Source organism: Lupinus angustifolius, chromosome LG07, assembly GCF_001865875.1.
Source record: "Lupinus angustifolius cultivar Tanjil chromosome LG07, LupAngTanjil_v1.0, whole genome shotgun sequence".
In the NCBI taxonomy this organism is placed as follows: Eukaryota; Viridiplantae; Streptophyta; class Magnoliopsida; order Fabales; family Fabaceae; genus Lupinus; species Lupinus angustifolius.
Window position 1 is genome coordinate 3,780,040 of NC_032015.1, and position 18,415 is coordinate 3,798,454.

Here is an 18,415-nt window from a genome sequence, read left to right on the forward strand (position 1 = left end):
TCAGAGTACAGTGGACGGAACTAGCATGGTGTTTGTTTTCTCCTAGCTTTAGCATACTCCATGAAGTAAACCATGTCCTCTAACCAAATCAAACCACTACTTGAGGCCTGAAAAGTCTTGCTAGGTAGAAACATGAAACAAAAATTTTATGAAAAAGAAAACAAAATGAACTGGGAGTATTTAGCATATTGAACCTAGAAAGAAGAAAATGAGAAATGGAAAAGAAATTATTCAATTGTCAATAGGTGAGGTAGCTTCATTTACGCTAACCTGTTCAATACATAAGAAGCTTAGAGATAACCTGTATCATCATTTCCTACAATGCACAGGACAGTAGCTTCCAGCCTGAGGTGATTACATACCAGAACATAATAACAAACAAATTAAATTCAAGCAGAAGCACTCCAAAAAGATATATTATTCTTAGCTGAAACATGATAACCGAAATTCTCAAAAAATGCAAATGTAATTATGTATAAAACATACTAGCTATGACCAGGGTGTGAATAGATTGCTAAGTTTCATGGTGTAGAAATTGAATGAACCCGTCAAGCAGAAATAGGCTACAAGCTAAGCACAAGAGTTCAACCAACTGAAGCAGCTACATCTGATAGATCTTCGGAACATGATGAATCCACAGCTTGATTACATTCTGTAATAGCTTCTGGATAATGTTCATATTTTGTTGGTACACCTTCAGCATTCTCATCAAAGCTTAAGGCGTGCAATGCTTTAGCAGATAATAAACCCAAATCTTCCATTTCAGCCAACAACTTTAAAACAGAAAGATAATCTTCCAATCTGTATGGATATTTACAAAAGTTGAATAAATTTCTGTCACTTAGCTCTTTCCGTAAATCAATCATGTCTTGTAACATCTGTTTCGCCATTTCAAGATCTTTTTCTTTTAAATAAGTCGAAAGCATCATATTACATGTATGGTCATTAGGTGTCAGACCATTGTCCTTCATCTGGTTATACAGTGTGCAAGCCTCTTGAGTTTTCCCACCTCTAAGAAGTGCACAAATACCAACTGTATATGCTACGCTGTCAAGTGGGCATTTCTCCGTTACTGCTAATCTAAAAACACTGGCAGCCCGGTGGTACCTACCAACCTTTACAAGTCCACCTGTTATGGCAGTATGGATATGAGCATCAATATCATAATAAGTCATCACAACACCACGGTACACATTAAATGCTTCATCAACTCTTCCCGCAGCACAAAGCCCACTTATTAGTCCAGCAAAACTATACTTATCTGGTGCAAAACCTTCATCAATCATATGATTATAGAATTTAAGAGCAAGAGATGGAATCCCAGCCTTAATAAAAGAGCTTAAAAGTGCATTACAGACCACTAAATCAGCATCAATGGGTCCACACACTAGTTTCGGTAGGAGATGAAACATTCTAGACAGAGAGATCGTTGATAACAATGAACTAAAGGTATAAGAATCAGGTTTTATGTTTTGTTTAGACAAACTGACAAAAATTTCAACTGCCTCCCGGTACATTCCAACCTTTGAGAGGCAATCAATTAATACATTACAAAGAATTAAATCTGGAAACTGGCCATTAGATAACATGTTATTTAACAAATCAAAGGCCTCGGTTACCATATTCGATTCCATAAATGCCTTAAACAAAATTGTATATGTCACAACATTAGGATAACAACTGGTTTCAGCCATTTTCCGCAATAGGGTGCTAGCAACGTCAAGCCTACCTAAACTACAGTACTCACGGATAAGCATAGTCCAAATATTGACAGATATTTGGACTCCTAAAGTAATCATGAGACCCAACACTGTATACGCCTCTGTTAATCTATGTAACTTACAGAAACAATTTAGAAGCATCTCAAATGTGTTAGGATTGGGATGATACCCCATCCTCAACATGCTTCTAGCAATAGGATTAATATGAGTAACATCATTTAACTTTGATAAATGAAGAAGGGCAGTGTTAAAGGTCAAGAAGTTCGGGGCATGAGTGTGTTCAAAAACCCTCAAAGCAAGATCGGTTCGGCCAATCCTAAAGAGAACATCCATAAGCAAATTACGAGCAAAGGTGTTAGGTACAAAACCATAAGTTTCCATGAGATGATAAGCCTCAAAAACCATGACGTACATTCCTCCACGCCAGAAAACCCTCAGCAAGAGGAGGAATGTTTTAGGTGTTGTGACACGCCCAATAGACTCCAGCTCACAAAGAATAGCCTTGACGGTCTTGTAACGATTGGTGAGGGATTGAAGCACGGTGACCATGCGATCAAGGGCGAGGGAGTCATGAGAGCAACCATGGCGTTGGGCAGACCAGAGGAAAAATGAGAGCGCGATCAGATCAGATGGGCACTTGGACAAAGTGGAATGCACATTATCTCTGTTTAGGAGCACATTTGTTTTGGTTTTATGGGGAAAGGGAGAGGGAAATTGCTCTTTGTTGCTGCGCTGTGAACATGAACACCAACAACGAGACAAAAGAGTTGCACAAGAATCTAAGTTAATCAATGCATGAGCTGTGAATATACCATAACCCATTGATACCTGTTCAATTAAGCAAACACCATATGGTAAGTACAAGTTTGAAAATTGAAGTTAACCCACATTGAAACAAGTTTTATAAATTGAAACACATAAATATTCTAACTAAAAATACTTCACATTGCAGAATGGGTGTAAGGCCATAAAAAAGAATGAGTATTAACGCTCATTTTCATTGCATTATAGTATTTGAAGAGAAAAAAACATGAAGTTAATGGATTATTGGTTACATAACTAACTGAATTATAAAACAAAAAGAATCGCGAATAGAGAAACAAACCTTTGAGGGAATGGTAGTGAAAGGTTGGAGGGTGGTGGTGGGTTTAAAAAGGAAGAGAGAAGAATTGATATTAGAGGAAAAGAGGGAAGAAGAGAAAGAGCGAAGAAGAAGAAAGGGAGACAACACCATACCTTGTTCCCTCACATGAATGAAAGAGAGAGAGAGAGATATGGAGTGAATGAAAATGGGTTTAGCGGCAGGGTTTTAGATTTCGTTCACTGAACTGCAACCTCCCACCCCAATTTCATCTTCACCTTCTAATCTCCTACTACGTTTTCATTACATTATTAGTAAATAATAAATATCCATGTATTTTTAAATTTTATTTTATTTTATTTGTCACTAATCTTTTTTTTTTCTTTCAAATTTGTTCATAGTTTCATGTTAACCTAAGCCCAATATAAGTAGTTAATAATAGTTTAATATTTCTGAATTTTAAGTATAACATTTTTTTTATATGGTCAAAACATTATTTTGGTTAGCTATTTATCTATACTTCTATATCTATACTATGTATAAAATAATATTGTGAAACCTAAACCGGATGTCAAATTGAAAGATGTCTCATATTAAGTTCAACTAGTTTAAACGATTAAACCGTCTAGTCTGGTAAGTGATTTTATACATAATCAATAACTTTTATCAATAAATATATAATTTTATGTAAATGTAAAGTTTTATATAATTAATAATTATGTATAATTATATTGAACTAACATATCTTTATCTTTTTTAGATTAGAGTAAAATAAAATATTTCAGTGGTATTCCATTTTTTAATTTTTTAATTAAAACATCTGATTTACTTCCCGGATTAATGCGGTTAAACCAGGTTTACTACGGTCGGACTGAAATTTCTCCGTTTCAACCCTAATTCGGTTAAGACTACAAAACAAAATCATTTTCAAGTCCGGTCAGGGGTTAGATCAGTCAGACTGTCCGGTTTGGTGCAGTCTGATTCTCATAACACTAATATAAAAGCAAAATATGATGTATATTCCACAATGATATAATTTTCATTTTTTATTTTATCCTTGATATTATTTAATTTATACAAAAATCATATAATCCTAAGTAATTAACACCAACACATTAATTAACCACATTTCTCACCGTAAATTAATCATTATATTACATATATAAATTATATTATAAAGTAAACCAACCACAAAAAATATATTTTAATTCTAAAAAATAAAATATATGAAAATTGAATATGTAATATAATGCAATATTGATCTCAACACAATAGTAATATATAGAAGTGATTTAAATATTCCTTAAAATTATTGATGCAAATTATAAGAGATTAAAATAATGAATACATATTGACTCTTATTTTATTAAAATTTATATTCACAATATATTATAATATGTTTTACTTGATTATATTCGTTATTATTTTTATTAAAGAAATTACATTAACATTTACTTACATGATATTTAGTATTATATATATATATATATATATATATATATATATATAATTAGGAATAACTTTTGTAAGTTTAAAAAATAGAGATAACTTACATAATTCCAATAAAATTGAGGGATGTGAGTGTAATTTATCCTTAATTTCATATTTATTTATTTATTCACAATTAACACCACAAGTCCACAACTCTCTGTTAACCATCTACGTACCCAGGAAACTATCTCACTCCTACTCTTTATTGAATTTCGGACAATAGGGGCTTCCTTTGTAAAGATTGAATCTGAATCCAAGATCACAATATTTGTTTTGAGACATATCAGCTTGCAATATTTTCCCTTGATAACGTGCTCTCCTCCGTCAACCAAAATCCAGATCCCTTAAACACAGTGGACACAAACATCGCTGAATCGCAGATAAGCTTATCTTTACTTCGCAGACCAGAGAACTTTTTGTCAAGTGTCAACAAAGAAAAGATAACAAAGGAGATTCATCGCTAAAAATGATATCTTTTTACATCTTATTAGGTGGAAAAACCCCACTGGTGTGATATAGAGAGAGAAGGATAAAATTGGTATAGAAGATCTTCTTTCATCCAACCAAGTCAACATAAAATCTGGACCTCAAAAAAACAAAGTGACTGAACTGAAGTAGGTTCTTTCATAGACATAACTGGTATGAACATGGAATCACATAGTTTGATATGTTTCATTCTTCTTGCTTCTGCCGCATGCTGTCTTTCACACCCTTCTCTCATCGGTGTTCACCCTCTAGGTATGTACTTCCCCACCCACCCCTTAAAGCTTCAATCTTTTCTCAAATGGGTTTGTAACCCAACTCATCATGTTGCTCTTATATTTCTAAATTTCTTATCTTTATGGGTTTTGTGATACAGATGAGAGATATTATAGTTCTGAGGTGATTAAGTGCAAGGATGGATCAAAATCATTCTCTAGAGACCATCTAAATGACAATTTCTGTGATTGCCCTGATGGCACCGATGAGCCCGGTATGGTTTATAATTAATGGAACACTCAAAATTTGTCAATAAAAATTCCCTTTTGATATAGTATTGTTGATAATATGCAATTTTATTACTTTGTTTTTCATGTATACATAAAAACTTGCCCACTATGAAGCTACTAGGAAGCCATACTTAGTGCTATAGAGTTATGATAGGATAAACAGATACAGAGATAATGGAACTTTTGAAATTCAAGATGCCATATGGCCTAGATACATTAGCACAAACTTACATAATAAAGAACATATGTTTTATACAGATTCAGAATAGAATATTTGTTAATGGACACTAATCATTCTCATTGATACATAACTTGATGATCATAAAAAGTACAATTTCTACCCATATCATAATGATAATATATTCTTTCCCTAATGTGAGATTGTCAACCAAAATATCTTAATTATAATTTCGAAAGAAGCCTCGGACTTATACAATAGTCTATAACTATAGATCTATAATTCAAGAGCATATTTACTAAACTAATGTCAGATGTTATGAATAGGAATGTTGTACATAGGGGGTGAGAAAAAGAGTTAAAAAAGGTCGAAACTCAAAAGTATCCTTAAGTCCTACTTAGCCATATCTAAGACACACCGAAAAAAGTACAAGAAATAAAAGAAAATTACGAGATACTTCCTCGGTTCATATCTGGAGGTACCCGTACGCGTATCAGTATCGTCGGATACAGGAAGAACACAATACTTTTCCATTTTTGGAGTATATGAGCTTCATAGCTTACCCATAGATAGGCATCCAAATGCATCTGTCAGTCAAAAAATCATGGGATGGATTTTCATACCATTCACAACTTGTTAGGAAGATGTTGACTTGTTTTCATTTAATGACAGGAACTCCAGCCTGCCCGGCAGGGAAATTTTATTGCAGAAATCTAGGGAGCAAGCCACAGTTTATATTTTCTTCTCATATTAATGATAATTTCTGTGGTAAGGTTTTTCTCCCGTCTTTTTATACCATGTTTTCCTTTTTCATGTTTATCTCTGAGTTTGTTGTTCAGGTCAGACCTTTTTGTATAGCACTTTGTACATGCATCTGGCATTTGCCAAGCCAAAGGATTGGGCTAGAGATCTTCCTATCTAAAGGCATTATGTCTAAAATTGATGGATAGCCAATGTCTTGCTATGAAAATGTCTGGACAGTAAACATGTTTCTTGACATCCACATGTTTCATTTGCAGCGTAACAATTTGGAAATTTTAAATTTTGATTTTTGTTATATTCCTTCATACTTTGGGACTTGGCCATGATTTTATATATTTATTCATTAGGACCTGAAAGTTTTGTTGCTACCAACCTGGTTTAACAATTCACATGATCAAATCTGTTTGCACAATGACCAAATTATATATGAAGGTTACCTTTTTCTGTGATATTGATGTATTTAGACTTTTTCGTCTTCCTTAAACTTCAATCACCAACATTACTGCAGATTGCTGTGATGGGAGTGATGAATATGAAGGAAGAATTCACTGCCCCAACACATGTGTCATGGGTGGGAATTCTGGGTACATGAACAATTACAATTCAAAAGTAAGTGATCTGGGTTCTTTTTCTGAAAAGGAAACCAAAAATGGAATAAAGTCAGGGGAATCAGTTCATAACCTTACTGGTAACTTCTTATCAAGATTTTGTCAAGTTCTTAAAAACACTTATAGATAAATATATAATTTGAAACTTCCTGGTTTAGGTTTGAGGTTGGCCATTATTTTACAAGTGGTTCTGGTTGTTTTTCTGGTATTTGTTTGGAGTTTTCGTCGTCGCATCAGATCTAGAAGGAGGCGTTACCAGTGATTTGAAGGAGACCTTGCTTCTTACCTGATATTGAACTGTGGTAATATATTTTTTAAAAATATTTTCTTCATTTTCCCTTTCTTATACGTGTCTCATTTTGATTTCCCATACTTCTCGATGTTACAATTCATTTCGTAAGTTAAGAACTTTTCATAGTTTTTTAAGGAAAAAACAGAAAGAGAGAAGAAAAACCTCATGGAATCTATCACTTTTGGATTTTTTTTTTACCAGTGGTAGTGTCTCTGTTGTGGTCTGTTGTGATATTTGCAAGTTTCTTCTTGTAGAGGTGCCATTTTGTATATCATGATGTAGAAAAATGTGATATTTTATCAAATGAGTGGCCAGGCCATCTTTTTCATTCATACCTTCTCTGTTTATGTGTGTGTATCCTTATCAGTATCTTTCTGACAAACCTTGCAGGTTTCATGCTTGTTATGGTACAAGGTGCTATTCTACTATACAGCGTGCTATTGGAGAAACAATGCACTATCAATTCCTTCTTCATTTCTAAACCAATCTCTTTCAATTTCTCCATTGTCATCATTAGAAAACCTTGAGCTCAAGCAGAACAAAAAAAACTAATAAGAAAATTTCTGACATCATTTCCTTGGAGTCCTGCCAAAGTTCAAATCCTTTGTATATATTTTCTTCATTTGCTCATAACTCGAGAGTTCAAATTATTGATGAAAAGCAGCAACTTTTTATTACCTCTCAGACCTCATTCTAAGCCCCCAAAGCTCCTGCCTTCTTTCTCGCACCCCTCCAAAGCTCTCACCCTCTCCCTCTTGCATTCCAATTCCTCAGACTCGTTTTCTCCCCTCGGCTGCTTTGTTGGAGCTGCAATGCCTGTCTAGTTCTGCATATATTGTTTTGCTTGAGATGCTATCAATTGGATATATCTTGAATCTGAGTCTTCTGATTGTAAACTATCGTCTCTTTGTGCTGTTTATCACCTGGTTGATGTAGTTAAAGACTTAAAGTCGTGAAGGACATGGTTACGGTAGGATGTGTTCGTGGTTTAGAGATTACGCACATCATTGTTATTGGTTTGATCATTCAATGTACACCGTCAGATGAACTTCCCAGACATTGGATTTGGTGAAGCAGATGGTGAAATATGGGGGATGACCCTAGGAGAGGAATGCTGATCAAATTGTTAGCAGCGCTACGATCAAATATGGAGATAGAAAAATCTGTTAGATTTCAATGCATGGTCATCAGCGTGTTTGAGATGTGAGGAAGGGAATCGATAAACCCCATCAAAACAGCCAAAACAATTATTTTGAAGTAAAATGACGGCAAAATTACTTTTTCTCCTTTTAATTAATTGTTTTTCTAACTTTTCTTTGTCTCAAATTGGTTCATCAAGTTGAAACCGGTTATTACTTTTGATCCCAACATCAGTTTCTCACTAACACCATTATAAAATTCCATGAAATCAAACAACATGATTATTAAAAGAGTAAATTATACTGATATCTTCTGAGTTTTAGTAAAATTATATAAATAATCTCTCCTTTTTTTCATCTACATGAAAGGGAGTTATGGTTTGCATAACTTCACTAAAACTTAGGAGATGTCAGTGTAATTTAATCTTACATTAAGCTTTTGTTCTTGGTACATGGTGAGAATTATCCTTGTTGTTTAACCCATACTGGTAAAGGGCACTCAGTTATTTTCGAAGCTCATTAAGTTAGTGATTATTGTCTGAAAGGAATGGTTTTGTGTGTTAAGGAGTGGCAGGGAATGGTGTCAAGTCTAGGACCTCATGAAAAAGTGGAGAATTTTGTGGCTTTACTGTGAACAAGACAGTGCTGTATCTAATATATAGTGAATTGAATGATGGGAAAATGACATCTTCATAGGGGCCAAATGACACTAGTTACAATGTTTGCCAAATATTTGGGAATATGATCAATGAAGTCCCTAAAATACAAAGATATAACATTTGGGAATGGAACCTGGTCTTTTATGGTTTTAGTTATTTTGTAGGATGGCCAAGATAATAGAGCAGTAAGTAGATTATTATGGGAATATGAGTTATGAAGTAACCTCATGTATGTTAAATGGATATTATAAATCTTATGGTGTTATAATCCTCTGTTTCTTCAGAATAATCAATGCATAATCCTTTAATTAAATCACTTTTATTCCACTCAGCCCGACAACACTCAATCACAACATATGCTCATCAATCAGATTTAAGAAAATATGGTGAATAATAAGTCAGTTCATCGCTTTTGTTCCCTAATAATCATTAGTTTTAATATATCTAGCTCATGCAGAATTATTTGACATATCATTTCTATTTACCTCATCACTCGAGTTAAATTATAAGGAGCATAGCATTACTCTATATTTGACTTGTAATTTATGGTATCGAAGTATGTTCTCATTTAATAACTGTTATTATGGCACTAACTTAGTTTTTCCTTTTGTCCTAACTTGTGGTCCAAGATAAATTTCCTATTGTTTCAGTGCCATGCATGAACTTATGAATTTGCTTCAACCACAGCAGGTAAATCAGCAAGCTAGATTTCTTAATTCTTGACAGGGTAGCTAGCTTGCATGGCAATACCACAAATGCCATCTTTATCCAAAGCATCACGCTTCATCCTAATGTAACCAGATTCACCCCAATCAGCACCCCATGAATTCTTCACAATCCAATAGTTCCCATTATCTTCTTCTCCATACCCGACTATCGTTACGCCATGATTGAGTTGCTTTCCACACAGGGCAGAAAAAACACCTTCTGAGTAAAGCTGAAATGCATAACCTCCAGCATCGATCGCAACGGAGACAGGTTGATTAGCAGCTGCAGCTTTCAGCATAGTCTCATTACTAACAGGTACACTTTCGTAGCCGCTTATAGTGACATTATGATGTTCTGCTTTTTCCATACTGCAGGTTCCATCTGCCCCTTGATAAGGATAGTCTTCCTCAGTGGTAAGTCCTCCATTCTTCTTGATAAATGTAAATGCTGTTTCCATTAAGCCACCTTCGCAGCCTTGGTTTCCATTGTTAACATCACAATCTATCAGTTCTTGTTCAGATAGAGAAACCAAGTTTCTTGTTTTTATTTTGTTGATGCCTTCTACAGCTGCTACAGCAGAGAATGCCCAACAACTTCCTGCATTAAGACAAACTTAAACAAAAAATTAAAACATGATCATAGTAACCTAACTTAACATTGGTACTGTAAGATGTTCCTTAAAATGTATGAAATTGCAGATGAAAATCCAATGCTACTTTCTGAATGAATTGAGTTCATGAGTCATGTCACTTGTTCAGACTCCAAAACCAATATGATCAAGTTGCTGAGTTACTTGATCAATAATTGTTCAATTGCGCTGAACTGCATAATCTGGAAGTTGAACAAACTAAATTAAATCGGCGCCTCCAAACCATACACTTATATTGCTACAAACATTACCACATTGGCCTTGATCCTTGATATCAGTCACTGCACCTTCCTTCCTCCAATCCCTGCTTTCTGGAAGATCCCCATGTTCAAGATACCTGAATCCTGTCTTTGAATGTGACTTAGTTTCGAAACCAAGATAGGTAAGTGAAAACTCATTGTTTGTAAGGTCTGAAAATTTGTTGTCCGTGAGCTTGTAGGAATGGTTTTGAGAGTTGATGCACTCTATAAACTCAAGATTTGCTTGGTAAATGCCGAAACGGACTTCCCATTCTTCTTGATCTTTGTATCGGCGGCCATGGTGTTTCAGCCAATTGTCGAACTTCTTTCTCATGACATTTGGGTCAGATGTAACATTCTTATGTGTTTCAGGACATTCACCTGAACCCATCCATAGATTGCACCCAATCATAAGAAGTATGTAGATAACATAGGTTAATGCTGTAGTTCTCTTCATGGCTAGCTCTTAATGCAAATGAAGAATTAGAGAGTGCCTTGATATATATATATATATATATTCAAAGTTGAATATGTTTATATAATATTGTGTCGTGTTTGTTTTCTTTACCTATTGCAATTAATGCACACTTCTTTGTATAGGTGTTTCAGCTACATAATTATCTTCTTGTCATCATGTCTTTCATGCTTGAGAGTTTTAACAAAGCAAGGCTTTTTATTTTATTGTTCATATTTTCTTCATGACCTTAGTAACGTATTACGTATAGGTTGTGAACTGCTTAAGGTTTTACAACCCAAAACAACTGATATTTGACACATTTGAATGATTAATAGGTCTTTGTTATCAACATAGGAAGTTTCAATTGGTATAGAAAGTTTTATTAGAGCCTAGGCTGAATTTTGATGTAGTATGCATGTTTGATGTTTCAAATTGCATCTGTATGCAACCGGAAATTTCTACTCTGTAAGTAATATATGGTCTAACCAAAATATAACGTGTCTTCATATCATATAACAACACAGGTTATGGTTACATAAAAAATGAAATACTATTAAACTAGATATATAAAGAATTTCTAAACTGCTGAGAATATTAATTACTTCTATTAGTATTTTCCTTTACTTGAGACCTCTACATGCGATCTAAAACACAAGGGAATGCATCTGCATACTAAACGAGAGTAAGACTCCTTTCCATTACTCGAGAGGACAATTAAGTTTTTTAGTATATTTTTAAAGATAACAAGGTAAGTTAAAGGGGATAGAAGTGTCATTATCTTTTAGTTTTTATATGTATTTTTAACTGACTGATCTCTCTAATAGTTGAGAGGAGTCTGACTCACTAAATGATGGGAGCTTTAAAAAAGTATAGTATAATCTATTTTCTAAGTATCAAATAAATCTCATTAGCTAAAGATTCACCATCATCTAAATCAAGTACCGAATTTACACAATACATTGTACAAGACTACTTGAAAAAAATTGGGGGAGGTTTGAACCTAAATAACTCATCTTAGAAAACAATCCAATTCTAACTTCCAATCATACAACTCATTTTATTGTTTTTTATGAATAACGATATTTCTTGTACAAATTCTCTTACACTATAATAAAATGACATGTCACTCACCGATAAACTAGTCATTATTAGTAAATAAATTTCATTTCGTGATACTTATTTTTCTTATAGTGTAACAAAATTTATAAGAGTATATATCATATTTTTTTAGCTTTTGTTCTACTTCAATATAACTTTGTTGTTGAAGTTGCAAACTAAGAGCAGCGACCGCAGAAAGAGGAAAGTATGAGTAATAGAGAGGATGCACATTTGTAGCCAATCCACTTCCATTGAAAATGTGTAGAACAGTAGAAGAGAGAGGGGAAGTGTTCAAGGTTGAGGAAAACAAGTTATTATATTTTTATGTTTTTACTGTAGTTGTAATAAAAGTATAATAAATATACACCAGAGAAATAGATTGAGTATTGACCATAGAAATAGATAGAGAAAATTATATCCTTTAATCAATATAACAAATTAACAGTCAAGCCTTAATGGACCTTAATCCATTAGGTGGGGTCATTTACTACTGACATATCTGAAAATGAATAAAATATGAGGGGTACCATGAATTTTGTTACTGGTAAAAAAGGTTAAAATAATATGATTGGAAGTGACCATAAGATCAGCAAGTCACTACTGCCTCTACCCTTAATGCCAATCTTTGAACAACCAAGAGTGATGGGACTCTAAAATTTTAACTTATATGCCTCAATTCTGATATTGTACCTTGTTGGAACTTGTTTTCCAGTTTTTACTCTTAACAATTGTTTTCTATCCTAATTGTACGCATTTGTTGTCTCACACTTTATGTCATTCTATATATCATAGATTTGTGATTGATCAAAAAAAATATATTTAAATTAAAATTTAATTATCAAGTATTTTTCTAACTACTTACAAGCTCATGACATATGAAGTGACACAAAGTGTGAGACAAGAGGTTGCTCTTGCTCCCGGAATAGTGTGTGAGGGAAACACAAAAACCAACACAAATAGATTCAATTAATTAATATAAAGTCCAACAATGAAGATGCTCTATGCAACTTTATATATTCTAAATTTCCAAGCCTTAGCACCCCTAATAATGATGTGGAGCTTTTGTCAAACTATTTCTTCTATTAGAAGTTACATGGAATATTCCAGTTAAGGTAAGATCATGTGGAAGAAGGTAACTAGAAACACACAAGCACACAAATAAGCACACCCACATAGAGAGAGCAAAATATATACATATCCTACACATGGGAATGGTTTGTGGACAAAGCAAAAGAAAGCATATGGTGCATACAAATAATTCACATGGGTGCATAACATGATCCTTTTTATTAAGTCCTATCTTTCACAGCTCATGCTTCAAACTCCACTGCTCCACACAATTAATTGCCAATTATCTCTACTATACTAGACTGATAAATTTTATGTTTTACTGTATTACACAGCTATCTAAATTAATCAAATGATTAATCAAGTCCAAAAACAAAAGTTAAAAGGCTAATACTTTGTGCTGAAACCATTCCTACCCCATGCATATATACTACTCCTTGTAATAAAATGTTTAGTGTATAAGTATAAACTTTGTTTCTCTGTAAGATAAATATAACCACCCATATGATGAGACTAATGTTATATATATATATATTATTATAATAAGGGCATCAAACTAAAAAGAAGGTAACAAGGGCACGTGGTGGATGATTCCCACTAGTTATTATTATTAAACCCAGTGGCGACTTTCCAGTAATGCCGTTGAGTTAAGGAGATCCAACCCTTTTCTCCTCCCAGCTGTTCATAGCTGTCCTAAAAATCTCTCTCTCTTTTCCCTCCATGTGACCCTACTGCACAAACACATATATGCAGATACCCCAGAGATTTATTGGGATTTTAAAACCCCACAAAACAATAGATTATCTATGCATTTGGAAAAAATTAAATAAAGATAAAAGGTGGTGTTGATTATATAATATTTATTATGGTGTAGTTGTTTGCTTCTTGTAGCTTTCTTCCCTCTAACATTCCCTGTGGTTTCTGGACATGTACATGTTCATAAAAAGGTTTTGTTAGAGGCTCATTTTTGGTTTGTTCAATTGTAAAAGTCATTTTATCCATTCATTGTGAGCATCTTGTATTTGGTTTTTGTGGTGCATATATATTATATATGCATAGATTATAACATATTGAATTTGTTTAGGACACATTGCATCTAAGGTTGTTTCTAAGTGCTGTGTTTGGTTATATAGTTCTCTACCCTTTGTACTTTTTCTTCATCTTGTGTGTGTTTGTGTGACTCAAGTTCAAAATGGCACAATTGCCACCAAGAGTTCCAAACATGTCGCCAAGTTGGCCAGAATTCTCTTCTCACCAAAAGATGCCTTCTTTCACAAGTATGCCATCTAATGCTGCAAACAGTAATCATCAACATCATCCTCAACAACAAAACAACACTACTTCATGGGTGGATGAGTTCTTAGACTTCTCTTCGGCTAGGCGTGGTGCCCACCGGAGATCGGTGAGTGACTCAATCACCTTCCTGGAGGCACCAAAGGGTGATGATCACAATGAGTTTGAGAGGTTTGATGATGAACAATTCTTGTCCATGTTCAATGATGAGGTTTCAGGGAATCATACCATGATGCCGCCAACAACATTGTCCACATCAAATCCTTCTAGCCCTTCTGATCATACCAGCATCAATGATCACAAGGGAAAAACAAACCAGGAGCATGAGAAGGAGGAGAAGGAGCAGCATCAGCAGAAACAATTGAAGAGTGAATCGGAGGATGATGATGAAAGCCAATGCAAACAGGAAATCACAGAAGGTCCCAATGATAATAATAATTCAACAACTTTCTCCAATGACAGAATCACTGACCCCAAGAGGGTCAAAAGGTAGTCATGCGCATGCATTCATATCAAATTATATGCTTTTTGTGATAAAGTTGCATTGGACCATGACACAATAAATATATATGGATAAACATATAAAAGTCTTATCACTAAAGCAAATACATCATGTTGTGTTAATAAGAGTATTAAAGTGCCAATAGGGTTGATACATTGGTTGAGTCGGGTTCGATTAAGTTTCTGTAATTGATGGTATATGATATGTAAATTTCACTATAAATATTGCTGAGAATGGTGGTCATTTCTGACTTTACAGGAGATATGTCTTCTCTTACTATAAACTTTTATTGTTATCAACAAATAGCAGCATTAAATGTAATTAAATAATATGTATATCGTGGCTTCAATTTTCATTGATATTAATGGTTGGTTAATTAGTGTTCATGCATTATTCTTTTAGAGAAATTGTTCTTCATATAATATATCAAAACATTTTTTAATTATTTTGTATCATCTTCTATATAACTATCGTTTTGCATCAGAATCTTGGCAAATAGACAATCTGCACAAAGATCTAGAGTGAGGAAACTGCAATACATATCAGAACTTGAACGAAGTGTAACTTCATTACAGGTATATAGGTGAATCTAATAAAATTTATCTGAGTGTAACTTTTACTACATATATGGCATATAATTTGATGTGTATAGTAATAATATTAATATGTTGTTGTTCAAAGTGAAGGCCGAAGTTTCAGTACTGTCTCCAAGGGTTGCATTTTTGGATCATCAACGTTTGCTTCTAAATGTAGACAACAGTGCTCTCAAGCAAAGAATCGCAGCTCTGGCCCAAGACAAGATTTTCAAAGATGGTAATTGTTTTACGTACTATCTGATACTAAACTATATTAAATACATAAAATGCTCTTATCTTAGAATCTTATTGAGATAGATATTTATTTGTTGATTTTGATAATGCTTTCAATTTCAAGGTTTCAAAACATGTGAATAAGAACCGTTTAGTGGAATGTTCAAGTTTTTCAATTATTATTGTTGAGGTTCAGTTTTTTACTTTAAAAAATGAAATTTTTTTAGGGGTTATTTTTTATATTACAAAATTAATCTGAGTTTTACAGTAGTATCTAATTTTAATGTAACGCCAAACTGGCTCTTTATGATTTTATCTAAAAGCTTTTATCTGTACTCTCTCTTATTTTCTTCATATATTCTACCCATACATTTTATGTGAAAAACTCAAGGTCAGAACTTAAAATTGGAACAAAGATATTAATGGAATGGCACTGTTTATTGCCTTTTTCTCATGAAAGTTTGCATAATGTATAGCTCCATTACTTTATTGGTACTTTAGAAGGGCTAAGCAAGTTAGTTATGAATGATACATACTTGTATTGATTTTAGCAAAAAGTGCTTGCATGTAGTCTTATTTATATGTGTCTAATCATGTGCCTTGTCTCCAAGTTAGTTAAGACTGCTTAACAAAGCTTCAAATGATGTAATCAGTCTCATTATTTTATGACCAAAATACAAAGGTACATCAAACGATGTTCCAATATGTTTGTGCAAAATACTTGACACTAATGCAATCATTTATCATAAATTTCATATACATGCAGCACATCAAGAGGCACTGAAAAGAGAGATAGAGAGATTGAGGCAAGTGTACCACCAACAAAACATAAAGAACATGGACAATGCAGCAGGGCCACCATCTCCATCCCCATCACCAAAACCAAAATGTGATACTCAAACTGAAAAGGAGCAAATTAACTAGTTAGTATATTTACATTATTTGATACTGTGATTCTTGTTACTTTTATAAAACAAATTGCAGATTTTTTTATGAGAGATGGTGGAAAGGAATCTAGGGAGAGGAAAAAAGACAAAAAAGTATTTTCATGTGTGACTGATTGTAATGTATTGAATGGTATAATGTAATGTTGGTTGGGTAGTGATTGAGATGGTGAGAATTTTTATTAGGCCAATTGATAAGAGTTATGTGCAGTGAGAAGAGTCACATTATGGGGTAGTGAGGCCATGTTGATATAGTAGGCTTTTGCTATCAAACTGCCACAGTCACGTGATGTGTTTACTTTACATAAGAGGACCACTCAAATTTGCATGACTTGGATGCAGAAAAAGCACATGTGCACCAGTGACATCATAAAAAGACAGAGAGAAACAGTTGTGTCTGCTTTAACTAAACAGGGTTGGAGGTATATGTTGCAGATTCTTTCAGTTCTTTTTTTAATTTGTTGTCTTTTGATTCTTTTCTATTGTTTTTGGAGTTTTTTCAATTCAAGTTGGAAAACAAAGACTAGTTGAGTTGTGTTGGGATGGATGAAAAGAGGATATGTCAGTGAAGTGTTGGCTCCTATTTGTTTTGTTGTACTTTACATTACTGCATTCTATGGATGAAATTGTCTTTATTTGTCATATTAATTGAAGAAAAAAGTGTAAATATTCAGTTGACTCAATTGTAATTGCAAATGGTGATAGTTTTAACTTTTTAACCGTAGCACTTGACGTCCATATGATAAGATAAATGTTTGATTTTTGATGTTATTCTAAATCATAAATGCCCTTTTGCATCCCAATCAATGATCGACAACTTTTGGCACCTTAGACAAATCGATTTGAAAAAGGACCACCATAATGTTGGGTTGTTTGGGTTGTTGTTGAACAACCAAACCAGAACCGAAAAACCAGAAGAAGAAAGAAAGAAAGTTCAGAGAATGAGAGAATTAGAGTTAGGAAGAAGAAGAGATTAACAATGAATATGCATCAATCTTATTCCAAGAGCAAAATGGAAACTTTCCTTATATAGCAAACCTGCCATAACTGAATTAACAGAATTTTAAAAACCTTCCAAATAAGGCAAGTTTCAACTAACAATTACAAAATCAATCCTAATCAATTACAACTTGAATTAATACTAGTTTATCTCAACACATAAAACTCTACCTATCATACCCTGTAATCAAAGGTGATAGTTTAAATTTCCCTTGGGGGATAAATGCTGCAGTGGATTATGCTAAGGATCAAGATTGATTGTTTTTTGGTATAATTAAGGGTATCTCCTCATCTTAATAGTGGAGAGCTAATCCTTTCAAATGTTTGACCGTCCATCCCAACAAGTTTTGCTTCTAAGAATCAAAGTCTTTCCCTTTTAATCTATTTGGGTATTTAGTAGGGTGTGTATCTAGTTGGGGCTTTTGAGTATTATACCAACGTCTTGTTCCTAAGATTATTTATGTTTGAATTTATTGAGAAGTGACAACTGAACTGAAGGCTTAAAAAAGCAGGTATTCTCCTTAATTATGGCTATACCAAGATTAAACAGTATACTTATAACAAACTAACTGTAGCTCATGTTATTGCTTTACACGAAAAAATCAACATAATTGTCTTCCCTTAATTAACATTTATTTGGAATTAACATTGAAGCATTTCATTTTTCATAGCTGTAGTGAGTAATTACAATTACTGGTCAAAGGACCAAAGAGTAATTGTAAGAGAGTA

General features: G+C 33.6%; 4 protein-coding genes across 6 annotated transcripts; 2 read left to right on the top strand and 2 right to left on the bottom strand.

The window, feature by feature from the left end:
• Nucleotides 41-3,089, bottom strand: LOC109351851 (putative pentatricopeptide repeat-containing protein At1g16830). Of its 3 annotated transcripts, none has more exons than XM_019593503.1 (4): nt 2,827-3,089; nt 497-2,549; nt 271-345; nt 41-77 (listed from the first exon to the last, which is right to left on the bottom strand). In XM_019593503.1, exons 1-2 carry the CDS (start codon nt 2,953-2,955, stop codon nt 585-587), a joined length of 2,094 nt encoding a protein of 697 aa, XP_019449048.1. In that variant the 5' UTR covers nt 2,956-3,089; the 3' UTR covers nt 41-77; nt 271-345; nt 497-584. The 3 variants fall into 3 exon arrangements, with proteins under 3 accessions (XP_019449048.1, XP_019449049.1, XP_019449050.1); XM_019593504.1 differs by having other exon boundaries at nt 41-120; XM_019593505.1 differs by having other exon boundaries at nt 487-2,549.
• Nucleotides 4,444-8,487, top strand: LOC109351854 (glucosidase 2 subunit beta). The gene is made up of 6 exons (XM_019593508.1): nt 4,444-5,031; nt 5,153-5,266; nt 6,133-6,228; nt 6,731-6,910; nt 6,989-7,132; nt 7,513-8,487. The coding sequence occupies exons 1-5, from the start codon at nt 4,935-4,937 to the stop codon at nt 7,090-7,092; spliced, it is 591 nt and encodes a 196-aa protein (XP_019449053.1). The 5' UTR covers nt 4,444-4,934; the 3' UTR covers nt 7,093-7,132; nt 7,513-8,487.
• On the bottom strand, nt 9,419-11,156 carry LOC109351852 (zingipain-2-like). Its single transcript, XM_019593506.1, has 3 exons — nt 11,033-11,156; nt 10,529-10,999; nt 9,419-10,225 (listed from the first exon to the last, which is right to left on the bottom strand). The coding sequence occupies exons 2-3, from the start codon at nt 10,971-10,973 to the stop codon at nt 9,633-9,635; spliced, it is 1,038 nt and encodes a 345-aa protein (XP_019449051.1). The 5' UTR covers nt 10,974-10,999; nt 11,033-11,156; the 3' UTR covers nt 9,419-9,632.
• Nucleotides 13,678-17,360, top strand: LOC109351856 (basic leucine zipper 61-like). Its single transcript, XM_019593509.1, has 4 exons — nt 13,678-14,921; nt 15,419-15,509; nt 15,621-15,747; nt 16,510-17,360. The coding sequence occupies exons 1-4, from the start codon at nt 14,332-14,334 to the stop codon at nt 16,665-16,667; spliced, it is 966 nt and encodes a 321-aa protein (XP_019449054.1). The 5' UTR covers nt 13,678-14,331; the 3' UTR covers nt 16,668-17,360.